This window comes from Stigmatopora argus, chromosome 1, assembly GCF_051989625.1.
Source record: "Stigmatopora argus isolate UIUO_Sarg chromosome 1, RoL_Sarg_1.0, whole genome shotgun sequence".
Taxonomy (NCBI): Eukaryota; Metazoa; Chordata; class Actinopteri; order Syngnathiformes; family Syngnathidae; genus Stigmatopora; species Stigmatopora argus.
This window is the reverse complement of record NC_135387.1, coordinates 13,325,821-13,351,654: the sequence shown is the minus strand read 5'-3', so window position 1 is coordinate 13,351,654 and position 25,834 is coordinate 13,325,821. Positions and strand designations below refer to the sequence as shown.

General features: G+C 40.4%; 4 protein-coding genes across 5 annotated transcripts; 3 read left to right on the top strand and 1 right to left on the bottom strand.

Annotated features, from left to right (window-relative positions):
* The first annotated feature begins 564 nt into the window (after nucleotides 1-564).
* Nucleotides 565-2,301, top strand: LOC144072522 (thyrotropin-releasing hormone receptor). Its single transcript, XM_077597603.1, has 3 exons — nucleotides 565-651; nucleotides 849-1,670; nucleotides 1,791-2,301. The coding sequence occupies exons 2-3, from the start codon at nucleotides 903-905 to the stop codon at nucleotides 2,169-2,171; spliced, it is 1,149 nt and encodes a 382-aa protein (XP_077453729.1). The 5' UTR covers nucleotides 565-651; nucleotides 849-902; the 3' UTR covers nucleotides 2,172-2,301.
* A 3,602-nt stretch (nucleotides 2,302-5,903) lies between these two features.
* On the top strand, nucleotides 5,904-8,947 carry LOC144084882 (transmembrane protein 198-like). 2 transcript variants are annotated; one of them, XM_077613700.1, is made up of 6 exons: nucleotides 5,904-6,042; nucleotides 6,150-6,375; nucleotides 7,672-8,235; nucleotides 8,315-8,442; nucleotides 8,583-8,692; nucleotides 8,824-8,947. In XM_077613700.1, the coding sequence occupies exons 2-5, from the start codon at nucleotides 6,231-6,233 to the stop codon at nucleotides 8,682-8,684; spliced, it is 939 nt and encodes a 312-aa protein (XP_077469826.1). In that variant the 5' UTR covers nucleotides 5,904-6,042; nucleotides 6,150-6,230; the 3' UTR covers nucleotides 8,685-8,692; nucleotides 8,824-8,947. The 2 variants fall into 2 exon arrangements, with proteins under 2 accessions (XP_077469826.1, XP_077469820.1); XM_077613694.1 differs by having other exon boundaries at nucleotides 8,583-8,941.
* A 671-nt stretch (nucleotides 8,948-9,618) lies between these two features.
* pym1 (PYM homolog 1, exon junction complex associated factor) lies at nucleotides 9,619-11,298 on the bottom strand. Its single transcript, XM_077613711.1, has 3 exons — nucleotides 10,979-11,298; nucleotides 10,361-10,454; nucleotides 9,619-10,289 (listed from the first exon to the last, which is right to left on the bottom strand). The coding sequence occupies exons 1-3, from the start codon at nucleotides 11,007-11,009 to the stop codon at nucleotides 9,830-9,832; spliced, it is 585 nt and encodes a 194-aa protein (XP_077469837.1). The 5' UTR covers nucleotides 11,010-11,298; the 3' UTR covers nucleotides 9,619-9,829.
* Nucleotides 11,299-12,625: 1,327 nt separating this feature from the next.
* Nucleotides 12,626-24,707, top strand: spats2 (spermatogenesis associated serine rich 2). Its single transcript, XM_077611917.1, has 13 exons — nucleotides 12,626-12,826; nucleotides 16,263-16,506; nucleotides 16,837-16,916; nucleotides 17,559-17,667; nucleotides 18,034-18,083; nucleotides 18,852-19,074; nucleotides 19,655-19,804; nucleotides 20,375-20,510; nucleotides 21,015-21,073; nucleotides 22,343-22,452; nucleotides 22,533-22,635; nucleotides 22,761-22,879; nucleotides 23,948-24,707. Exons 2-13 carry the CDS (start codon nucleotides 16,485-16,487, stop codon nucleotides 24,158-24,160), a joined length of 1,374 nt encoding a protein of 457 aa, XP_077468043.1. The 5' UTR covers nucleotides 12,626-12,826; nucleotides 16,263-16,484; the 3' UTR covers nucleotides 24,161-24,707.
* The last annotated feature ends 1,127 nt before the right edge of the window (nucleotides 24,708-25,834 follow it).

The window sequence follows — 25,834 nt, the reverse complement described above, 5'->3', positions numbered from 1 at the left end:
CTAGTATATGCGATTACTTTTTCATACGTAAATCTATGCGCCTCACAGTTTTGTGACCTCATGTTATAAAGAGGTAAACTGAGTTAGTAACCATAACCGATGAGGTAATAGTATATTAAAAATATTTGAGATACGTGCACATACACGTAATGAAGAATTACTTTCTATAATGGTATGCATTTGTCTGTGAAATTCAGCTTTGTGGGCCCATGTAATGACCTTTGACAATTTTTGAATAAAAGATATAGGTAAGATGGAAAACCAGTTTGGGCACTTCAGAAACCGAAAACAAATATGTATGTTATATAGAAAATATATGTCATGATGGTTAAAAGAAAGTGAGTTGGATACCCGAAAATTGGAGACACTTTGCCATAAGTTATCTTCAGTAATTATATGACAGGGGTTCTGCTCACAGCTTTAAGTGCACCTTTTCCATGACGCCCAGCTTGGATGAGGGGGGAATTGATTTTCAAGTTGGTGACGGCACAAAGCGGTACATTACAAGTGGATGAACGGTGAGCGAGGGAGGGATTCGTTGGGAAAACAGAGGGAGTGATAGAAAGAGAAACGAGCCCACATCACTTCTGGTTGGATTGGACCTGAGCGTGTGGTCACCACATCAGACTGCGTGCTGTTGTCCAAGTGATGGTGAGTAAAACATCTTGACTCCCGGACTTCTAAGATAATGTATGTTTTTTTTTTTTTTAAGTGTCTGTTTGTGAGTTGGTTAAATGTCATGGCAATTTCTATATAAAAGGGATAGTGTCTTGAAAAGGGGAATATTGATCCTTTCTGACTCTCAGTAAAGCAAATGAGTTTTGTTTCAAGTCCCAATGTGTCTTCAGGATTCGTATTGGCACCGCTGAGCAATAACAGAAGCAAGATTTCTATATCGCAACATGGAGAACTTTACAACCGGTGCCCATAATGTCACACGGGCCGCAAAGCTGAGCAGAATGCCTCAGAACCCCTTAGAAGAGCAAGTGGTAACCATATTCCTGACGCTGCTTATCTGTGGACCGGGGATTGCCGGGAACATCATGGTGGTTCTGGTGGTGTTTCGGACCAAGCACATGGTGACACCGACCAACTGCTACTTGGTGAGCCTGGCAATGGCTGACCTCTTGGTGCTCTTGACCGCGGGCTTGCCCAACATCTCCGATGTGGTGGCATACTGGATTTACGGCTACGCGGGATGTGTGTGTATCACCTACCTGCAGTACCTGGGCATCAACGTGTCCTCTTGCTCCATTACCGCGTTCACCATCGAACGATACATCGCCATTTGTCACTCCATCAAAGCTCAGCTCATATGCACCGTGTCGCGAGCCAAGAAAATCATCGCCGCTGTGTGGATCTTCACCGCCCTTTATTGTATTATGTGGTTCTTTTTGGTGGACACCGATGAAACCGTCTACACCGACGGCGTGGTGGTCACCTGCGGATACCGGGTGTCCAGGAGCTTCTACATGCCAATCTACTTCCTGGACTTCACTTTGTTCTACGTGATCCCACTTGCCTTGGCCATGGTGCTTTATGGCCTCATCGCAAGGATACTCTTCATGAGCCCTCTGCCCTCGCATCTCCATGACAGGGGCTCGGTACATCGAGGACGATCTGGTAACACCAAGAAGGTCCATAGGGGGGCTGTCTCTACCAGGAAACAGGTATAGAAGATTAGCGGGAATGCTTTTCATTTTTAAACTTGATAAATTAAAAGTCAAATTTATAGTCATATAGACGCACAATCACAACTCGTTTCTTCTTCTTTGCATGTACCGCTCCAGATAACAAAGATGCTAGCTGCAGTGGTCATCCTCTTCGCCATCCTCTGGCTGCCTTACCGCACGCTGGTCGTGCTCAATTCCTTCTACGACCCTCCTTATCACAACACGTGGTTCCTGCTCTTCTGCAGGATGTGCATCTACACCAACAGCGCCATCAACCCCATCGTTTACAACCTCATGTCCCAGAAGTTTAGAGCCGCCTTCAAGAAGCTCTGCAGGTGCAGTCGTCGTCACAATGAGGAGGTTGTGGAATACAAAGTTCCCGTGTATTACAGCGTGATCAAAGATTCGTCCCGGGAGAGCAATGAGCCCATCACGGAGCAAGAGGAGATCAACGAATGGACCATTAAAAGGTTCATTTTGGGGGATAAAAAAGCATAATTTAAAATGATTATTATGATTATTTGTGTGCATAAAAACATTGTTCTGTCGGCCTAACAGTAGTAGATAGGTATGTACTAATACTTCCAGTGAATGATGCCAATTGAATGTATTGTATTCTTTATGATAAAATAGGAAACAGGTGATGAATTCAAGCACAAAAGCAGGCATTGCACTTGTGTCCATTCTAATTCAAACTCATTGGCTACTATTGACAGCGATAGACAACCAATCCATTTGAACTGAGTGGGCTAACAATGAATGATAATCGTTATCAAAGGAAGTTACTTCAAAACACATTGAAAAGGCTAATTTGTGAAGAATCAAGTATCATTGCTGACTAATTTTTTCCATTTCCTAATTCTATCACGATTCTTAATCTTGAGTTCTCAGCCAAGTTGAGCCTTGAATTGCATTACTTTAATTCCAAAAGCAACACAAACAAAAGCATGAGTATTGACGTGTTTCAGCTGAGGTTTAGTTATCATGATTTTGAGCATTTGTGGATTTCCCATCCCTTAAACCCCATGGTGATTTGCTGTATTCGCTCTGTGACAAAACTACATTTATACTGTAAAAAAATCTACACACCCCATTCAGTCAGCAGGTTTTAGTAAGAGAATATAATTAGGTTAAGGGGCCGTTTAAATGATGACAGTTGACGAGGGTAAAAAGTAAAATTTTTCCCACATATCCATATCCTTAAGGCCACCAGTCTCCAACTGTTCCGCCTAAGGACGTAGTGAGTGCAGGATTTCATTTTGACCACACAAGACGACACCGTGTCACCAATCTGGTAGTCAAATATAATCAGTTGATTGCAGTCAGGTACGGCTTGTTTTACCAGAAACCTCATTGGTTAAGCTGTCTGTCCCGGATCAGTTGTAACAAAAACCAGGACCTTGATGACACCTGCTTTAGACAGAGACAGTCTTTTGGGAGGCTGAAAATACAAAAATATGAAAACTGTTTCCAGAGTGGAAATCTTGACAATACGCCCCTCCACTGCCATCGCCGTCTAAACGGTTGAAAACACAAACATGTATTTAGGTGACAGCTGTCTTCATAAAGACAGTCACAACCTGTAAAACCTTTGGATTTCAATAAAAAGGCATCAAAACACAACTTTTTAAGATTGAATTTTCTCGCTCCGAGTCTTTTAAAACAGCACAATCGGGTGAGAATCTACTCGGTCTGTGTGTGCACAGATTTCACCACACAACAAAAGTGACAACAAAACACCACTTTTCTTTTTTTTGCCTTTAGGCCATTGTTGTGTAAATGTGGCCTAAGACAAACAACCTGTTTATTACATAATATATCCTCTAATATGTGGGGTTTAGGAGAGAAAACTTTTATTTTCAATTTGCTTTCATCAGTATTCTATTTAACTTGGCATGCGTTTTTGTTTTGGAGCCGTGGGCAATATAGTAAGTACACTTTTTATCGTGGCTGTGTCAACAAAATGTAATGTGGGATGACTGTATTTGTATTAGCTTAATGGGACACACTTGCCGTATTACCATGGAGATGCAAATCATTTGAAATGCAGAGAAGTACTTCACTTGATTATAATTCAACAATGATAAGCAACACCTGATGCAATGAGAGAGCACGGTCTGGATTGTCAATGGGATAGTTAGTGTGATGTTTTGGGAAAATGTAACCTCGATCAGGAGGTGGAAGTATCTGTCTTCATCTACTACAAGTGCCCTTCAGGAAGCATAAGTGCTGCAGCACAAAGAGCCTATTGAGAGCCTCATACGCCATCATGTTTGTTTTCTTCATCTAGGTCCTAGGATGTTGCATGGCCATTTGTAGGCCATTGTATGATGTAAGAGCTGTCTTCAAAAGCATATTGGGACAATTAAGCATAGGCATTGGTTTGTCGTGCGTTTTTAGAACATTTGAATTGTTTTGACGCTTTTTCTGTTATTGCCGTCCTGTACAAATTGTGGTGTTTCGTTTGAATAAATTGTGCTACAAAATTGTGCTCTATACTGAGGTTGATGTTGTATTTCCAATTCACAAACAAAAGTCCTAAGGTCCCGCTCAGTTATTCTCTTTGATATGTAAACTTTAAATATTGTATTGTATTGTATTGTAAGCTTTATTGTCATGGTACATAAATACATTCATACGTACATTGTATATTGTAGTTTGTACAACGAGATGCTTTCCAGGTACAGCCCAACCGGACAATAGCGAGCTCGTGTCAGGCATTGCTGTCAATGATAACGACTCAGATGTATTTTTTTTTTCAAATGTCAAAAATATTGTATGGAACAAGCTAAATATCAATTGCTTCTAAATCCCCAATTCAAATGAAGTGTACATTGTGTTCAACATAAAAAACAGAATACATAGCCTTCAATACCTTGAAGATGACACTAATTTTATCACCAACATGAAAAAATAAAAAATAAATTAAAAAAAATCAGTATCCTCTTATTTTTTGCTCCATACAGTCCGATGCACTGCATGGAGAGTTTGTTCATAAGCATTATAGATTGATTTTATACACAGACCCCTTTTACAATTGACTGATCTGGGTTCCAAACCTTGAGTGAGACATTGATATGAACCAACTTGCATTTATATATTTAGCATTTTATATTCTTTGGCCAGATCAATTTGAGCACTGTGTAAATATTTGTGCCCTTTATGGCCCTTCAAAGCACTCAGGTGGAAAACACATTCATTTAGCGAGCTAAATGCTTACTAAAGATCAATACCTAGTGCTCCGCAGGGCCGAATGTCACAAACAATTGTAGACACAGGTATCTTGGCAATCGATTGTCTGCATGCATTCATGTTTCAGGGTACTACATTGAAAGTAAATTGGAAAGAGAATTGCAAACGCCTGGTGGTTCTTTCGGAGAGAAAAGGAAAATGCCAAATAGTTGGATTGGACCGACCATAGTTTTTCGTGCAGGATAATCGGTGCCGATGTGAAACGAAACAATTTTTCAGCAAAGTAGAAGAGAAAATAAATGGTTATTGATGGGATTGGAAGAGGTGTAGCTCTGTAGGGACAATACTTTGGACTTTCTCAATTCATTGCATATTTTCAGACACTTCACACGAGATCTTTTCAACTATAAAGCATTTGTTCAATTATTCATTCATTTTCTCTACCACTAAAATTCATTTTGCAGCTCACGTCAATCCAACAGTTTGACTATTTCATATCAGTATTCAGGCAATATTCAACCAATTGTAAAGGTTGTTGAATAACAACTGATGTAGTGTCCCCTTGTTGAGATAACACTTTGCTTGTATTTTAAAACATTAGCATCATAAGTTCTCATTTGAAATGAATCAAATACACTATTTTTATTTTTTCAAATTGTTAATCAAGATTTATTCTGATGGACTCAAGATAGGGGTGCAAATGTGTCATCTGCCAGTAGATGGCAGGATGCAAAATCCACCTGTCCCTCATGGTTTTGCATCCCATCAATTCCATGTGAGGAACTGAAGAGAAAATTTGACCTCTTTGCGATTGTATTGTTGAAGAAAAATGAACGCATTCGAGTCTAACGAAGGGGTCGACAGTCCCAAACAAAGTTTAATAGTTTAATAAATAAAGGCTCACACGCAAGTAATTTCTTCACTTCTCAACCGAGAGCAGAGCCTTTTTTTTTTACAAACAGAAGGACTTAGCATTTGAGGATGGCTCTCTTGCCAAAGCTCCCTTAATTCCATTTACTGAACGTCAGCTGTGCCTGGACAGCTTACCTGGCCCTCCTCTCACAACAAGATGAGTACAGTGTCAGCATCGTTGTTCGAATAGAAAGTTTATCCACTAAATAGTTTAGCTGTTTAACACTGTAGGATATGGCAGGCCGTCTTCATCTATATCCTGCATGTAAGTAAATTATTGAGTGAAAGTCCAGGTTTTTCATCCTCTTCTTCTTTTAAAAGGAACTCATCTAATCTAGAGGAAACTGAATAGCTGTCATTTTCTTTCAGCAGGAGCAGCAGGTGATAAAATGCAAGGCAGTTGAACGCGTGTATCGGCTCTCCTTCCAGCGTGACCGGGGCGGCAACACACGCATGGCATTCGTGGTCGTCGAGGCTACTGACGAGCCCCTTGCTCGGCTGGATGAATGTGTTTTGGAGATAAACTGCAGCCGTGAAGTGGTCCCCACTGTTGTCTGCTTCGTCTGGCTATTAGTGGGCTTGATCTACTGCTTCTTGGGTATGTAAAGAGCATCATTTCGAGACAACCACGGCAACTATGATCGATCAATAGTGGAAGGGCTGTCAGTGGATGGTCATATTTCAGTGCCAGTGAGGCCAATTGAAGTCAAAGGAATGAGTTAATAAAGCACGAGACGTCAAAAAGTATATGTGTGGTGGATGGCAGATGTATTGTGACTTTCAAGGGGATAAGTGATAAAAGGAAGTGACACCTGTTGCTGCCTGGCGCCACAATGCAGCACAAAGTGCAAAGAGGATTTAGGACTTCCTCTTGCAGCTCACATGAGTACCATTGCTCATGTGGAAGGAGCAGCTAGGGAAACAAAATCTCTTTTACATGGATGCCCATATTTTATTGATCACATAATAGGGAAATTCATTTTTTCATTTATGAAATGGAAAAAACTGTAAGACATGCAGGGGTAGACAGCCAGCTTGCAACAAGTCGCATGTACAATTACACTCCCACTGAATGGGAATCAATACCACGCTGCCCGCAACCGAATCAGGCAAATGAACCATTACATCATCAGTGAGCAATCACATTAAATTTATAAATCAAAATAAAATGTTCAGAGCACAATACATACAGCAATTTGATCATTCTTTTTATTCTTCTTCTTGATTTGATATATTACAGTTTGTTTCATGTATATTTTTGGTTTTTTAAATCTAAAATGATTTTTTATATTTTATTACTAATGACTTTCCTAATTTGCATTTTTTTTAATTCTCTTTTTACTTATTACTATTGTTATACAATTGTTTTTTTTCTCAAATGGATCCTTCAAATAATTAATTACATTTAAAATTGTTTATACACACACATATAGGTACATATATACATGTGTATATATACATACATATGTAGGTATATATATACACATTTGACATCATTTTGTAGTATTAGTGTTGACTACACATATTTTGTAGTCAACACTAATACTATGTATATATATATATATATATATATATATATATATATATATATATATATATATATATATATATATATATATATATATATATATATATGCCTATTGCAAAATATGCCATACTACAAAATGATGTCAAATGGAGGCCTCAAATTATTATTTGCTGGGTCACAGTTGGCCCCTAGGCCACCCATTCAGTCCTTTCCTGCATGAACGTAATGAAAACATTAAAGAAAAACAAAATCACACTTTGTGCATGAAAGGATTAAATTTACAGCCGAAGAAGACAGTTTGGGGAACATGAAATGAGTTTGGATCTTTGTTTCTTTCTTATGACTTGCCTCTGTATTTTTTGGCAGGGTACCGCTGTTTTAAGCTGATCGTCTTCTTTTCCGGTTTCCTGTCTGGATCAGCATTAGTCCTCTGGCTCTATCATACCCAGCCTTTACCAGAAGCCCACGCATGGGCCGAGACCAAAGCCGGGATCATCCTGGGTGTCGGGGTGTTCTGCGGCATGGCGAGCCTGTTACTGACCACCCTGGGTCTGCTCCTGTGCAGTCTCCAATTGGGCTGCTTGCTCTGCTGCGCCGTCCTGGTGCTGGTTAGCCAGTTCTACACCATCGTGCCCACGTGGGTGCCCTTCATTGCCATCGCTGCTGCCGGCGTTCCCGCGGTTGTTCTTGCACTGCGGTGGCAAAGACTCTTTGTCATTACATACACATCTGCATTCGGAGCTACTGCTGTGATGCTGTGCGTGGATTACTTTGTGGGCGCCCTCATGCTCCTTGATCAAGTTAATGATATAGTTAGTCAAACGTCCCCACTTCCATTCTGCTGGTTCAACTGGGCCACCACTGCCGTCGGCCCATTTCTCGGCGCGACTGGCATGTTGGCACAGTGGAAGTGTACTGCTCAAAAAGAATGTAAGGGATTTCGCCCTCCCGGTCAGAACATGTGCCACTGGTTCATTTTTAATGACACTCATATTTGTGTATTCTGCAGCTGCGCACCCGAAAAAGAAGGATCATGCCAAAAAGTATAAATACTCAGAGTGCAGAAGAAGGCCTCAACATAACCGTCAACGGAGGCCTCCGCTCTTAAAACGCTATACTGGGGATGTCCTCGCGCCGGTCAGTTTACAAGTAAAATAACATCCATGTGAAGTGTTTCAACTTTATGTACAATTACAAAACTTGTTTGGCGCCATTGGTGGCAATAACAGTTTATGACAATACTTTTGCAGTAGGTACAACTTACAATTTATTTGCAGAGTCATCTCAAGAGCCTGCGGGAGCGCCAGGAGGGAAAGGGCTCGTTCAGCAGCAGCTTCATGGTGCCTTTAAATGCAGCCTCACCAGCTTGTATGGTGTGAAGGGGCAGATAATAAGTGGAGAGTCTCCTTCTTTGACTTTATACAACATGCTGTCAGAAGAAAAACATTGCGTTGAATGATAGGTATGGATAAGTTCACCATACAAAAATAATACTAATCATTTTTTTTTCTTTTGCAGCCATGTCATAGGACTCCACTGTAGACTTGCAAAATGTTTGTCATGTGTAACATTCACTTTCACGTGCAATAAACTCTGATACTACACTACAAACAATACAGAATTTGTATTTAATTGAAATGTTTAACACTGTGATTTATGTTAACACCAAACACAAACATAAATGTTAACTAGAATTTGTTCTGTATTTTTTTTTCAACAATCAAAAGCGTGAGGATTTTTTTTAAGGCAACAATTCTGTTGCGTTTGTGTTGAACAACTAGTGTCCTCTGCTGGTCATGCTACCAAACATGATTCCCTGATATTCTATAAAGACGTTTTAACGTCGCATGAAAATATAAACCTGAGATGCACCGTATAAAATGGATTTTTTCCCGTGGCAAAACTCATGAAGTGTTCTGAGCAGTTCCTAGTGTTTAATTGGACCGTAGTTTGTACTATCTCTAACTCAGAAAATCCAAATCATATTAAAAGCCATTTATCTGATGCAGACCCCCAAAACACATTTTTTGTTGAAACAGAAATGTATAATTTCGATACTTTGTAAAAACATTCCCTAATTTCAGAATGTAAGGAAATGCAGATCCGGGATCAATGTTACCGTACTCGTTTGAGATCATGAAATTCTCTCTAGGTGCATCTTGGCCACCTGAGAGAAATAAAATGCAGAGATATATTTCATCTTAAATTGAACAAAACTGTAACTAAGATGATTTTGAGTCAACATGTACTAGTTTTAATCAAAGATGGTGCCTTGGCTATAAATCGTTGGAAAAGCACACGTCAACAAAATACTTCATGGTTGGTGTTTTTATTTTTTTTAAAGGTACAAAATGGAATCATGGAGCAGAGGTTGGTTTGTGTTTTCTTAAAATTAAGTTTAAAATAAACACCAGGGTGAAGTTGAGTTTGAAATATGACAAAGTGGGCAGACGTGGCGCAAATCGCTACTTATTGTTCACGGTGAAGACGTCAAAAGGGCGGAGTTGACCAAGTTTCTATGTTCTCACGAGAGGCGCTCCAGCTGCTGCAGCTCGTCTCGTAGAGTTTTTGCCCGGGCCAACTTTTCCAACTGCTCTTGCGTCAGCTGCTTTATTTCCCCTGAGTCCACCTTTTGCTGCAACTCGTCCACCTGACGCAGCTTCTTCTTCATATTCTTAATTTTCTTGGCTTTCTCCAACGAGCTGGAATCCTCGGCAACTTCCCCACTCGCCGAAATGCTCACATTCTCAACAGCATCGGCGAGAGTGGCCACGTCCGCCGGACTCTCCTCCAGCTCCTCTTGCTGCTGTTTTCGCTTTTCTTTACGTTTCATGTTGCGTTTGGCCGACTTTGAGAGACCGGCGGCGTCGCCGTCTGAGCACCCCTTCTGCTGCTGTTGCTTTGCGGGCTCGGCATCCGAAGCGCTCAAGCCTGGCGGAAGACCTGGTTTGTTCTTGAAGAACTTCACATATTTGTTTTCATATCTAAAGACCAAAAAGGAAACATGAAAAAGGGACCTCTCGTGCAGGAAGCTGCTGGGAAACAGCGAACTTACACAGGGACCTCCTCTTGGGGGACGTAGCCTTGCTTCACCCGCCGCGGTTTCCTCCACGTGCCGTCCGGTCGCTGTGTGGCTGCAATGTATTTTCCTGGAAGAACAAACAGTAATGAGAACGAAACATTTCAACTCTGAACAGGTGATGTCCAATCCATTTGAACTGGGAGGGCTAACATAGAGCATTAACTGAGTAAAGGGCAACCAAGTCCAGCCTGTCAGATTCAATTTCACATACTAACTGGTCCAAAAATCATTTTGATTACATGATTAACTGTCTACTCAATTGACATAAAGGTATCAGAAAATAATTTAAATACAGACATGTTTGTGAATAAATAAGGTCTGCCTCAATTCTGGACGCAAATGCAATGAAAAAAATGCCTCTTTAAAAGAGGACGCGGGATAGCATCATGCTAACTAGCTGCTCGTCTCCGAGCAACAGAATCATTTGCATGAAAACAAAAGCAGCGTTACGGTTGTCTAGGCAAAGCAGCCAGAAATAAAACAATTGGACCCGACGGCACTTTCTTCGTTATTAAATATTCGATCGTGACATTTTTACGGGTGACAGGGCCGCGAAATACATAGCACAGTTGGCACATTTAGCAGGCGTACCAGATTCATCTGTAACATAGGGGGTCGCCATTTTGGAAAAACACCGTTCCTCCTTGCGACAATCAGTCCAAACGTCCCTCAGAGCCACGATCCTCAACCCAAAACACACGGAGACTGCAAGACGATTAACATAATAATAAACTCATCGCATTCTCCTGGTGGTGGTTCCTCTCATGATAACATAAGGAGGCTATGAAGGACGATTATTGGCAAAGGGCAAGTGTGAGACAACGACATGATCTTGTCATCGGGAGAAGCAAGTTGGCAAAACAAACCAACGCATTCGCCACCGTAGCGGAAATGACGACAGGGATCGAAGGTTGCCATATCCGAAGAGTTCTCAGTGGGTGAAACAAGCAAAGGTAATAAACTCATTCACCTCTATTAAACTCTAGTATAAAAGCACTTTTGAAGACATTCCTCTACCGACTTGCATTTCATACTGTCAGGAGAAATGACTTTGCATTTTTCCGTCAATTTAATGACCATCATCAATAAATTGTATCCTCCAATTTAATTTAATTTGTCATTTAAGTTCTAAGTGACAAATTATAAATAGAGCTAACCTAATGAAAATCAAATTCAATTTAAAAAAGACCAAAGTATTATTTAAAAAATAATAATAACCCTTACTGTCATTGTATTTGAAATTTATAAAACATTTCAATGTCTTTATAATTGATTCATTTATCAAAAAATGATAGTACGTATTTTTGTATTTTATTCTGGTATGGCAGCATATCTATATAATATGAATTCATTCATCCTCTGAATTACTATTCTCACGAGGGTTGCAGAGCCCATCCCAGGTATCTACGGAATGGAGGCAGGGTACACCCTGAAATAGTTGATAGCCAACTGCAGGGAAAATATAGACTATTATGCATGTTTTTGGAATGTGGGAGTACCCCTTGAAAACCCAAACAGGCACAGGGGGAACATGCAGACTCGCCGGGGATTGAACTCTCAATCTCAGAACTGGGAGGCATGTGTTAACCATATGTATATATCTCATCTCATTTTCTGAACTGCTTCATCCTCATTAGGGTTGCGGGGGCTGATGGAGCTTATCCCAGCTGACTCCGGGCCTGAAACGGTGGCCAGACGATCGCAGGCCACAAGGAGACAGACGACCATGCACACTCACACCCATCCCTAGAGGAAATTTAGAGTGTCCAATCAGCCTACCTTGCATGTTTTTGGAATGCGGGAGGAAACCAGAGTACCTGGAAGAAACCCACGCAGGCCCGGGGAGAACATGCAAACTCCACACAGGTGGATGTGACCTGGATTTGAACCCAGGACCCCAGAGCTGTGAGGCTGACATGCTAACCTCTCGTGTCACCGTATACACAGTATATATCTTTATATTTAACAGGTAAAATTGGAAGGATTTCAAGTTGGCCCTTTCATCCTTCAAACAAACTCTCAGGGAAAAAAGTTTGGACACCCCTGAATGCTAACCTTTATTTTTATTTATTCATTTACAAAAGCCCCCCCGAGACAACATGAATTTTGTCACGATGTTGATTTTTTTTTGGCAAGGAAGAAAACTCGACCTCTCGGAAAATGATCCATTTATCCCATTTCTCGCGTTCAGATTCTGCCTCCAATGGGGATAAAGGCGTGCTTGTGTCGTTCCAATCTGGCAACCCGCGACCAGCCTGGAGCAAACTGGAGCCGAGCGAGCATCAAGCAGCTCGGCTCGGCAAAAGAAAGCAAACTGTCTGACTGACTGGCTTGCTTGCTTGCTTGCTTGATTCCCGTCTCGTTCCTCGCAAGCCGCCTGCCTGCTTCGGAGATCTGCGTTCACTTGATCCCAAATTTAGCCATCTTTTGCATCACAAGGTACGTAAGGTGCCCACTCGCATCTGATTTTATTAATGTAAAGGAAAAAGCGACGCATTCATGGTTAAATGGAAGGCGGAATACAAACATGGGGGTTGGAGACCTAATAACATGCAAGCTCGCCGGCGCAGCATCCCAACGTTGATCGGTGATCAATTCGATTATGTTAACGGTTTGCCTCATTTGCTAATGATGGCCGACGTTTGGAAAAGGAACGTTCGAGGGGGTACACAGTCGCGTAGCTATTGCGAAGCTAGCAGGATAAGCTGAGCTCCGGTCCCAGTTGAACATTGAACTCATGATGACAAAAAACGAGAGGCCGGGCCGAGCTCATTGTGCCGATTTCGTTTTGCAAGCCAGTCGTCTTCATCGCAGCCACCGCCGCCGTCTTGTCACGTCACGTCACACGTCCGATTCCCATTTGCAGCTTCAATATTCCTCCAAGCTATGCGTATGTAAATCATCAAATGTAACCAGATGCCGGTCAATGAAGTATTCGCCTACTTTCAGGTGATTAATTCCATTTAAAGGATGTATTTTGAAGCCTTCTTCCTGGACAACCTTTTGATGCCCACAATGGGGGATGGATAGAGACCATTGTTCCATCCGAGTTTCCACCGTCAACATTTCTAAACATCTGCTTTCACTTTGTGCAAAAATTTAGTGTGATTTCCCCGCATGTTTTGACACATCACAGAACATGCAAAACATCACGTTTGTCACAGCCTGAAATTGAATCATAATCTATTTATTGTGAAATGATGATGATGATAACAACAACAACAAGAACACAGATTTAAAACAGCAGTTTTTTATAGTCATAGTCATTTAATAATTATTATTCTGTTCTCCCCTGTGCCTGGATGGGTTTTGTTCTGGGTATTCCGGTTTCTCAAAAACGTATACGGTAGGTTTATTGACTACTCCAAATTGTCCCCATGTCTCCTTGTGATTGACTGCTAACCTGGCTATTGCCCAGAGATAGCTAGGATGGGCTCCGGCATGCCTGCGAACCTTGTCAGGATGGGTGAGATGATTTTTTTATTTTTGTTATTCCACTCATAAGCTCTATCCATTGGTATCTCTGCTTGATGGGAGAGGGAAATTAATCATATATTTAAAAAAAACATATTATAGTGACTGCTTGAATAATAATGATAAAAAACAACAACTTTAAGTAGCATATAGTAAGGAACACATCTCCAAAATCATCAATTTTAAGGCTGAGATGTCAACACTGGGTTGCCAAAGAGAAAGAGCTATGTTCAATCCTTAAAATTATTAATCATTTTAACTCCACAGTAGTTGATTTTTAGTTTTTCTACTTGTTTGACTTTTAAGTTATTCACCCCAGTCTCCTCACATGTCTGAGAAGTTCCATTGACTTGCACGGGTCATGGAGTGTTGAAATGCGTGCAGTGTAAAGTTGAGGACTTTTGCCCCCCACCTCGATACTCCTCCGCCCTCATCCTGCAGTAGGGAGCCAAAATCCTGCCGGCAATCTTGATGACACAAGCAGGCGTAGAAGCAACCCACTTGATCAACAACTCAAAAGGATGCAGCATGCACAGTAGACACAAAAAAGTTCAGCATCGTCACATTTCACTGAAACTTTAGGCCTGACATGATGTATTGGGTGCTTCTTTTTAATCTGAAATAAGTTTCTTCCTTTTTCCAGTTTCATTGGTCGCACCCAAATTGGAGGAAAATAAATAGTGAAAACAAGCTTTGTGATTAGTGACTTCGATGACAAAATAACAGAAATCAGTGTGACATGTTTATTTATCACACAGCAAACTAGTGGTGAAATGTTTTAGAAGCTTTCGCCATTGTAGGAACATCAAAAGCGCTTTGACTAAATGGCCTTTGTTGTTATCTGTTGCGTCTGAACTCAAAACCTCTGAATCTAAATGTTGATCATCATTTCTCTTAATAGTGACACTCTTGACTAACACCATGTCACCGTTTTTTCTTATGCTCTTCATCTCTTTTGCTATTCATTCAATCTTATTTCATCCGAAAGAGACTTATTGCAAGCATCTCCTGTTGCATTTCAAGACTCTTTCCCATCCGTCCCTGTGGATAGCACTAGTTGGCCACAAAAATCAACTATTGCTGGAAAACGGCAAGTTACATTCAACAGATGAAGTTAAAGCAGGTTCCTTGTAAAGGTTATATTGCCTGCATGGTCACCTCTGGTGACTTGTGAAATGTGGTGGAACCGGGCTTTAATATACTTAAAGGGACACGGACACCTGTTAGCTTTCCATTTCCTGAGAAGCAACAATCAGTTTCACTTCTTGTTTCAAAGCAAACAATTGTGTAATATTTAAATATTGGATGTTAGTTGAAAAGTGTTTCGTGGCAGGTCAAGCCAATGATTAATCACTTATTAATGTGTCGGAATGTACTCTCGCATATGTTTAAGGAGGATTAGTTACTTTAAAAAAAACAAAGTTGGGAAAAGTAGTTGCCCTGGTTCAATTGCTGTGCAAACCTAAATGATCTGAAATATACCTAAATAGAAATATAGACCAAATAGATTATGGTATATATTATACATATACTAATAGACATGATAAAATATTAGTTCTGCATACTGTGCCTTAGTGGTCAACCACAAAAGGGCCGCTTCCCTTTTTAAATGTTCTTCGATGGACTCTTGTTCCCACCTTGACAAACAAACCTTCATTTCTAGGTTGTGACGTGAGAAACGTTACAAGATTAGACCAATCTGAAAATGCAGATTTGTGTCACATAATAAGAAACATAGGTTTAATTAAAATTGCTCTTGTGTTGTTTGGAATTTGAATACATTTGTTTCTGTTATCCTGAACACAAACTGCTCTAAATTCTGTTTACCAAGACCCGGTAAAAAAACAACAACAACTATACAGTACATTACAAGCAAACAATAACATGCAAAATGTATTCAGTATACAAGTTTTATTAGTGTCCCCTGTGAATTTGGTGTCATGTAATTGCACAATCTCATGCTGAAAAGTCCAAACAAAATAACTGAACCATAAAAAGGAAAAAATTGTATTATGTATTTTGTTTTAATTATAGCTCGACTCTAAAAAGGTCTATAGTGGTCTATAGTCTCGCAAAGTATTGATCAGATACTAGTAATTAATAGTCCCTAATTTATCTCTACTCCAATATGAAATGCATTTGAATGCTTAAAATGCAGTGATCTGTTGATGCAGATTAATGTGAAATTTCAAATAATAATGGCCTTTGCATTTAGGGGGTGCTTTTTTCAGTTAAATTGGCGATCTAATTATGAGGCGATCATAAGTGATGGGTCACAGGACACAGTAAACATAAGAATGTGGTCTCCAACCACCTTTCCTATTTGTTATAAAACAAAAAACAAAGGATCAAAATGAAGGATTGACAAAGTCTTTCTTTTTTTTTTCTTTCTTCCTCACAGCTCAAAGAAGAGTACTCAAGATTTAGGTTGGGCTGATGGTGGGGGCCTCCTCCTTCCAACCTTCGTGACAAAAACTCTTGCGAGAAGCGTGGAAAAAAATCACAGTGGCTGACCTTTTGAATTCTGCATTGAACAACAAGGAAGAGCACTTTTGAAGTCCGGAACAATTTGCAGACTCACCGTAGAGTGGCTCCGCCTGTGCGTGAACTTGCGACTGACAACATGGCAAAGAAGAACCAAAAGGGTTAGTGTGTGCCTGCTTGACGTTCACGGGTGTGCGAGGCTTTGAAATGTGGCGTAACTGGCAGCAGCGTGACCTGGCCGTGCATTGTTTGTTGTCACGTTAACCTCTTTTCCTATCGCTTATGATGTGTTTAACTTTGGACTTCCTTCTCGCTGTCCTTTTTAAACTGCCGGTAGAAGCCCTTTTGGCATTCTTCTGTTTGACACACCATTTTGAAAGGAAAAGAAGTCTCCTGTAGTGACTCTCATCGCCTGATTAAAAATAGATTTAGAATTAGTAGTGCATAGCGATTTTAGAAGCTCGGTGCTTATATAGTTTGGCTCTTTTCAGACACTTCAGGGGTCGTGTTTGACACGCGCTCAAAGATGGTCATGTCCCAGGGAGGTCCGCCAGAAAGAATGAAGGAGAAGGTAAGATGTGTGTGCGTAGTTTTAAGCACTTATTTCTTTTTGTTAGTACTTTTTAGTGCCTCTGTTGATTTAAACGGCACGTCTCACTTGACCTGTGAAGAAAGAGCACTGCTTTTGATAAGCAGAATAATGGAAATCCATCAAGTGTTATCATTTCTTTAGACATAATGGGTAAAAAAGAAGGCAATTTTTGATAGTGTTGCTGTCATGTTTACTTGGTTGGTCCCTTGCTTGTTTTTATGTTGGTGTGCACAGATTTTAACATGCTATTTTATAAATAGTGGACAGCTTTTCAACAAATCTATTTACATTTTAAAGAAAAAAAAGATTAAAAACTAGTAGAGTATTACGGGATTGTGTGACGGGTGTCCTGTAAGAGGAAACAAACGGCAAAGATAATGAATGAGGATTCTTATTGTTGTTTTGTGTGTATATTTTTTTGTATTGCGTTTATTTTACTTTTGCTTCTCCAATCAATTCTCAATGTCCTTATCTGTATAAGCAAAGGTTGAGCAAATAAAGCGGTGCACCAATTCATTCTACAGTAGTTGGGTTATGGCGTTTGACTGCACTCATATTGTAATGCATGGCTTTATTCTAGTTAAGTTTTAAACCTGTTACTTTCTGTTTCTTGGCCAACAGATCAGCGCCGTCAGGGCAGTTGTCCCCAACAAAAGCAACAATGAGATTGTGCTGGTGTTGCAGCATTTCGAAAACTGCGTTGACAAGGCTGTTCAAGCATTCTTAGAAGGTATTTCAATGTCCATTGTTGACCTAGAAACCGTCCCTACAAACATTATAATGGCTCAAGTTTGGCCAGTATTCCCTATAAAAAGCCAAAGTTCAGAAATGGCTTGTGATGCCAGCTGCATTTAGTAAAGATTGCCGTGTTGGTTTTGTATGTTGTTATGTGCCAGTAGCAAAGACAGCTGTGAGGTTTCATCAGTTTAAAAACAGTGCAGCACTCTATATTTGTGTAAACTAGGTATGCCTCCACATTCTTAAGCACAGGAAATTTCCCTTTGTGTGTCAGACTCAAAAGGCATTCGGGCAATGTACTGTATGAACAAGCTTGTTTTGTCTGTAAAGTCTTTGTTTCTGTGACATCTTTACACAGGGAGTGCAGTGGAGATACTGAAGGAGTGGAATGTCACTGGCAAAAAGAAAGTAAGTTTCTAATGGAGCTAAAAATTGATTTAGAATGTCAAACTCATTTTTGATGCGGTCCACGTCGTAGTTACAGTTTCATTCCGAGGGCCGTTATGTTTGCCAACTAGGCTGCCACAATTAATGAATTGAGAGCTTTTCTGAGAGTCGAAAAAAAATTCTTGTATTTAAAAAAAAAAACATTTCTTGATAAAAAAGGGGGGGGAAAGCATTAACCGATTAAAAAAAAAAAAAAAAAATCTTTTAATATTGTACTAGGTAACAAATATTCGCAACATTTGAAATGTGTTAGCACTGAAACTTGGTCAGGAGAAGAAGAATGGTGAGAAATGCTGCTGAAAATTTTTGCTATTTTTTCTGGCGTCATGGACCAGACTTGTAATAAAACCAAAATAATGTTGCTTTCATTTCTGTGCTTTGAATAAATGATCATATTGGGCTCATTTTCTTAAATTATTGATTATGTCTACTTAAACATGTGTTAATTGACTCATCTTATAAATTGCTGGGACCATTCAGTGTAGCAAAAGGCAGCACATTATAATGATTTGGAGCCAAATGTGACACTATTTAGTAACTGTGCCAATATTAGACTAAAGCTGATGCAGGTGAATCTGATTTTATGTCATGGACAATCGGAAATCCAATATTTTCTTGTGCTGTACAGTTTCAACAAGTTCTTAGTAGGTGGCACTCTTTGTGTGCTGTTGATACTTGACAAAAGAAATGCTCAACAAAGCACACTGACATTGATATGTTGACTTGCAGCCCAATAAGAAAAAGAAGCCCAAGCCTCAGCCCGAGGCCCCGGCAGAACCCGGACCGTCCGAGGTCGCGCCACTCGAGGAGGCCAAGGATAAGACCAACGGCTTCCATCCTAATGGATCAATTGTGGAAGGGGAGTCACTTGACTCTCTTAGCGAACACCTGGACTCGGCCTCTCTGGACGCATCGGAGCTGGACTCTGAATTAACCACGTCTGAAATTGCTGGTAAACACTGGGAGAGAGTGAATAAGGCGTGCATGTTCTTGTTTCTATTGTGTGTGTTGCTATCATGTTTTTGGGCGTACTCGCGCTTTGGCCATTTGACCCGGGCTAAAGTTATTGGGATTTTGCTAAACTTTTACAGTCACCAGCAGTGCTCTCCTCGCTCAAATTTGTTTTTGGTCCTATTTAAGAATGGTGATCGCCATGTGGGGTGGGCAAATTATTCCACAAAGGGCCAGAGGGGCGTGGCCTTTCATTCCAACCTCAAAAGAGGAAACCTTTCCACAAATCTGGTATCTTAGAAGTACAATTAGTGGATTGCACTCATGTGCTTGTTGTTTAAGCTGAAACCCTAATTTTTTAAATTGTCTGTACTGGATCAGTTGGAACAAAAAACTGCACCCACAGCGGCCGCGGAGGACTGCTTTACCAACCCTGTTATAGAACATAGTTTTATTGCAACATGGCTGGCTTGGTAGATTTATTTCTGGTCTATCCATAATCAGATGCTACCCAGGACACTGAATTGATCAATAAAAAATCGTTGATGTCAATTAAGCCATGACGTGTGGCCATCTTCCAGGTGCGGAAGCAGAGAGTTCGCCCACTCAACGAGCACCAGGCTCTCACCAAGGTTCCAGAGGTAACAAAGCAAGAAATTCACGTCAGAACGCCTCCCTGGCACACCCAGATGGGCCGAGTCAGCAATGGACGTCCACGGGCAAGAAGATTGGTAAGATGTGTTACTCACTGGGAAAATTGAACACCAAGGTTATATTTTGTTTAATTATACTAGTTTAGTTTTACATGTATTTATATTTATTTAATTTCGTTTTTGAAATGGATTTGCTAGCTTCTATTACTGGTCATTTTAATTTTTTAGTTTAATTTTGTTAGTTTTTGTTTTACATACTAATCATTATTTGTCAGGTGCACAATTTACTACTATGAAATACAATGAGACTCAAACACATTTGTAAAAACACTTACGCCCGCAGCCATGGCAGGTTTTGAGCCATTTCACCATTCAGTTGAATAAGAGTCTCAAAACCCCTGAATGTGTGTTTAGTGAATTTTGTCGTTTTTACGTGTGAAAATGGTGATTCTGCAGGTAAAAATGGAAAGTGACATGATCTAATTTGTAGTGTAAATGTATTTTAATTTGTAGTTTGGATCTTTTTAACAATAACCTTGCTGCACATGGTAACGCCCAGGCCTGTGCTGTTGACTACGCTACAGTTTCATTTTCGTAGCTCGTGGGCCTTCTTTTCCATTTCATGAGTAGTTAAACGTGTCCCCTCAGCCCCCAACATCGACCGTTCTGTGAAGGACCTCCAGCGGTGCACCGCTTCGTTGACGCGCTACCGGATTTTGGTGAAGGAGGAGATGGACTCGTCCGTCAAGAGCTTGAAGCAGGCATTTGCCGAGCTCCAAACCACGTGGGTACATTTTCGGAAGACTCTTTCTTCTTCATCGTTGACTATAAGTTGGTAGTGTTGAATGCATTGACTGCCATTAATGATGATCCATGTCCAATCCTTTTGAACTGCACTAAAAAAAACGAAACAAACAAAAGTAGACAGAGCTTGAAATTTAACTTGTTACTGTACAAAAATGTTTCCAATGAAATATAGATGCAGAAAATAAGTTACTGATGAAAATTTCCGTTTTTTTTTTTATTTATTTTATTGTGGGAGGGTGACGGTGAATTTCACTGCTCACCCTCCCAGTTCATATGGATGGGACGTCAGTCACCGTCATAGGGACCGAAACATGATCATTCAGTGCCAGTTCCCAGTGACTTTCACCAGACTTGAATCCAGAATCTTTCATCCTCAATGTCTGGTCTGCACACAGCTGCATCTTGATTCATGCTTGTGGAATTCCGCTTGTTAATCTGATGGGAGAAAATTTAGTGCTCTGGTCCTCTCGTTCTTTTGCAGCTTAATGGACAGAGAAGTGACACTGCTGGGAGAAATGGACAAAGTGAAAGCTGAAGCCAGTAAGTACCATCGCAGAGATAGCCGCTCTGACAAGTGTGTGTCTTTTAGGAACTACACATCTGGCTCAAAGTATTTCCACAGAGTTCGTAAATGGCGACTGTTGCGGATGAGCAACTCTAACGTGTTTTGTCAGTGAGGAGCCCTCAAGGGCATAACTAGAGCAACATGACTCCAGTATGCAAAGTAGGAAAATACGTGCATAACTAAGAAATTTGCACAAGTAGGCCATTCTGCCTCACTCTTGCCTTTGCATGAAGAGGGTTCCAGGAGAGTTTGAATGGTGTCGGGTGTCTCGTCGGCGTCTTTATCCAGTTAGGCACGAGGAAATGTGTGCGGATGTGAAAGTAGAAAAAAAGCAGCTTTTCTGCCAATGTTTCTTTTTTTTTTTTTTTGCTCCCCCGGGCCCCACTGGATTCCCCAGGGCTTGTTAGGAAAAACCCACATGGATCTTTTGGAGGTTCTTGACATTTCTTGATTTAAAAATTAACGCGTCATAATACTGGATTTTGATTTTTGCCAAGCAGCTTGCTTATTCGGTGAAAGAAATGTCAAGCAGCTGGCTGTTGTTGAGTTGTTGTGACACTTAGATTTACGGCGAAGATATCCGTTTCCTAGCTAAACTCCATGCAAATCCAAAATGCATTCTGAGGTCAACAACGGTTGTGGGAAAGTTACTCTCCTTTTTTTTCTGTTTCTGTCTCGTCCCACATTTTACATCTGGTTCACACAGTTACAGATGTGTTTAAAAAAATCACCCGATTATAGGACCTTAGTTTTCTCAATGTTTGAGCTTTTGTAACTTTGCCCTAACTCCATATTAATGACAATTTTTCAAAATCAAATTCAACATCACACTTTCACATTATTTCCATTCATGTTGCATTCGATTCACACATTTCTGTTTGAATATACATTCACTAAATATTTCACATTTTTGACCAAAGTAAAATTATTTTGGACTCAAAGCTTTATCCATTTAAGGCATTATTACCACATATTTGTCTATGTACATAACGTATATTTCAACAACATACTAAAACATTTGACACTTTTCAAAGGTTCACTTTTTACCAAAAGGCCCCATTGATACATTTGAATACAAGGCTCACCTTTATGTTTGCATTTTTCCCCCTCTCCAAAAAATTCACCAGAGCGATTTACATTTCTATGTACAGTTTCCTCCAGAGATGGCGACGTCCTGTCTACTGAAAGTACACCAAACATCCTTCCATGTCATCTGCTTAATTGACATCTGTTATACTTTTCAGTGCTGAGTTTGAACGCCCGACAAAAGCGTGCCGAGGAGCTTCGCAGGCTTACCGACCAATCTGCGTCGATGTCCGAAGAGCAACTGACAGAACTCCGGGCTGACATCAAGGTGCTTCTGGGTGGTTCGGCGCCACGTGCCGTTTCCGTCAGATGTGATCACCAATGTCTGATACTGTTTGTTCTTGGCAGCACTTTGTGAGCGAGCGCAAATATGACGAGGACCTGGGCAAAGCTGTCCGATTTACATTCGAGCTGGAGCCGCTGAAGACAAGCATCGAACAATTTGGATCTGGTAAAAGCCATTTCCTCAAACATGTTCTCATTAATAATAGATCTTACTTCACACAGGGACCAAATAATACATGAATAGCACCAAGTCAGTGTTTTGGAATATGTATATGGTGGTTTCTCCTGCAGTTTACCATCCCCAAACGGGTTATTCGGACCGATCCCGTTGCAGTTCCACGTCCTCCTCTGTGGCCAGCCCGGCAATCGTGGAAAGCCCTCCTCCCAGCCGTCCCCCACCAGTCAAACAGGTAAGCTGCTGAAAATTACATAACTGCCATACCAAGGTAGCCTAGTTTCTTTTCTTAAAGCCAAAAAGGAGTAGTTTATCCAACATTTTTATTTTATTTTTTTGGGAAATGGCCATGTGAGGTAAATTTACACTGTTTCATTGTGTGAGGCTGAAAATAGTCTGCTTGCCAATGGTGATGTCTTCAGTTGTTTATTTATTTCATATTGCACAGCAACTTTTGGTTTGAAGGCAAATTCATAAAAAATAAAGATGCCTGTAAGAATTTCAGCAGGTTTTTTTTCTTCTTTTCATAGTGTAATGAGGGTGTTGTCTAATCTTTATTGCACAACAGAACAACAAAAATACTTTTTAAAATCATATTTCATATTCTTTTTTCTTATTCACTTTTTAAAGTATTGTAACAGATACTTTCATATTTGAATAGGGAGGAAAATAATTTATTTACTTATTCACAGAAGTTTGACGTTTCACATTTGAAACTAAAAAGATAGTTAACGTGATAATTATCGATATCGACTAATTTTTTTATTGCCATAACAATTTTTGTCATGTCGCACAGCTCTAGTGGCATATAGTGAGGAAAAACGAATCTCAACATCCAACTCAAGTGTATTCCCCAAAACAATACAGCCTTCTATATAAGATTAATAACTGCAATCATAATACATGATTCTAATGTTTTTTTTCATTACAAAATAATTATCAATGACATACCATATTATGATTTATAATGATCTATAGTTCTTTTTTACTTATTCAGATTTTTTTTTGTTTTTACATTGCGTGGAGAAAAAAAATGACTTTACAAAAGAGTTCCACACGAACAAGTACTACAAGTCAAACGTGGTAAGCGGCTACTTCTTATCCAACAATAACGGCTGGTTCAAACTCATCAACTTTTTACTTGCGCACTAGTGGGTCCAGCTGTAAAAACGATAGGGAGTATTGAAGCATTTAGTCATTGAATGACTCTCTTGCATGAATCAGGACACGTGTCCCTCCCCATACCTCGGGGCCGTTGTCACGTCGTCAAAACTTACTGTCTAACTTTTGACGTGCTCCTCAGATCTTCCATGGCAACCGCCGCGTGTTTCACATGGGCGGCCAACGCTACAACAGCAGCTCTAACCACGATCGACGCCCCGATAACCGTCACCGCGGCGGCGAGGGCGGCCCTTCGAACGGCTCCCGAGGCGCCTCCCACTCGGGCGCCTCCAACCAAAGCCGCGCTTCTCACAACGGTCTCCCCCAGAGGCTCCCGCGGACGCCCTGCCCTTGACAGCGGAATCCGTCCCCTCACTCTGAGCCCCTTTACTTTACCCACCTTGCACTCGCCTGACGCGCCTCCGCCCTCCGTCCCCGAGAGCAGTTTAAGTGGTTTCCCTTTACAGCAATCCGTTCAACCGTCAAACTTGAACAGCTCTCGTGTATCGTGGCTAGTGTAGTTGACGTAGGCTTCTCCTCGCCGTCTCCCGTCCAAGTACTCTTCACCTCTCTCGAACCCTCACACAATACAAACATATAAAAGAAGCCTACGGCACTAATGCCGAGCTGCTAAAACCCAGAGACAAGTGGCTCCTAGTTAAATAAAAATGTTACAAAAAGAATATTCACATTGAAATCATCTCGTCTCAATTTCCTCACTAGTTTACGCGCATGGCCTGATTAGGTGAGCACTTTTGCTATTTTTCTTCTGTATCATTGGATACACAGGTTATTCGCACCTTCTGCCATCTAGTGGAAGAGCAGTTTTGATATCGCTTTCATAGATTTAAAAACAAAATAATACTAGTCATCACAGTTTACTCCCCCGTTTTTGGCGGTCTGGACTTATTTCCGGACTTTTGATCCTCAGTTATGTCTCTGTGAGGCCTAGTTTTCTTTTTGTGCATCTTAAATTTTTTTTCGCCTCCTTTTATGACTGACTTTTTTTCTCGTGCGACTCACGGTTGAAATTTTGCTTTTGTAGAAAACGTGATTATTTAGGGTGATTTTCATGCAAGAATAACGAAAACAGACTGGTGTTTTTGAGTTTCTCAATTTGTTGTCAGCAGAAAGTGAAGGAAAAACAAGTCAATACCTCATTGTGCGGCTTTGGAAATGGAAAAACTGTTTCTTTTTCTCAATTATCCTCAAGAGAATATTATGTCTTTCTTTAATGACATGTTCAAAATGGGTTCCAGTTGAATGTTTTGACTGAAAAAAATGACGCTACTATATTGTCAAATGTTAGTTTATCGCCAAAGACTTATTTTGTCCCACTTCGACTTGCTGCCACTTTTTTTCCTTCAACAAAAATACCCTTCAGGCGATTGTGATTCCAATCTTTATTTTGTCTTGATTTTCCTTGTTGTAAATACAGTACTTGTATGTGAATATTCATGTTAGGCATCATGGACATTTCGTTGCTGAGACGGCTGCAAACTCAAGTGCCTTTTCTTCTTGTCCCCCCCACCCCCAATCTCACATCCACCAAATGGACCAAAGAACTCGGCTTCACCCACACATGCTCTATCCTCTTTCTTCCAATGGCACACTTCATTTATTACCAATAAACCCTTTGCAATGTTGATGGAGTCAGGTCATCACTGTTATTTGTAGCATTTCATTCCATTGATATAAATGCATTTAACCCTTTCATTCATAGATAATTATGTATTTTTTGTTTGGTGTTTTTTTAATTTTACATTCATATAGGCCAGGGCTCTTAAACTCACAGTCCAGGGGTCAATTGTAAGTCATGGAACAATATATTGTGTCCCACTTGAAATCCAATTGTAGTAGTAGTGTTGCCCGTGTGCATTTTTGCAATGAGCAATACAAAAATATATCATTTTCGATAAAAAGAATTGTAACTGGGAGGGCCTGGAAGCGGTTGAATTATATCCTGGTTTAAGATTTTTAGGTAGGAAAAAGCAGGTCATACTGAGAGTATTTCAGTGAAACAAAAACA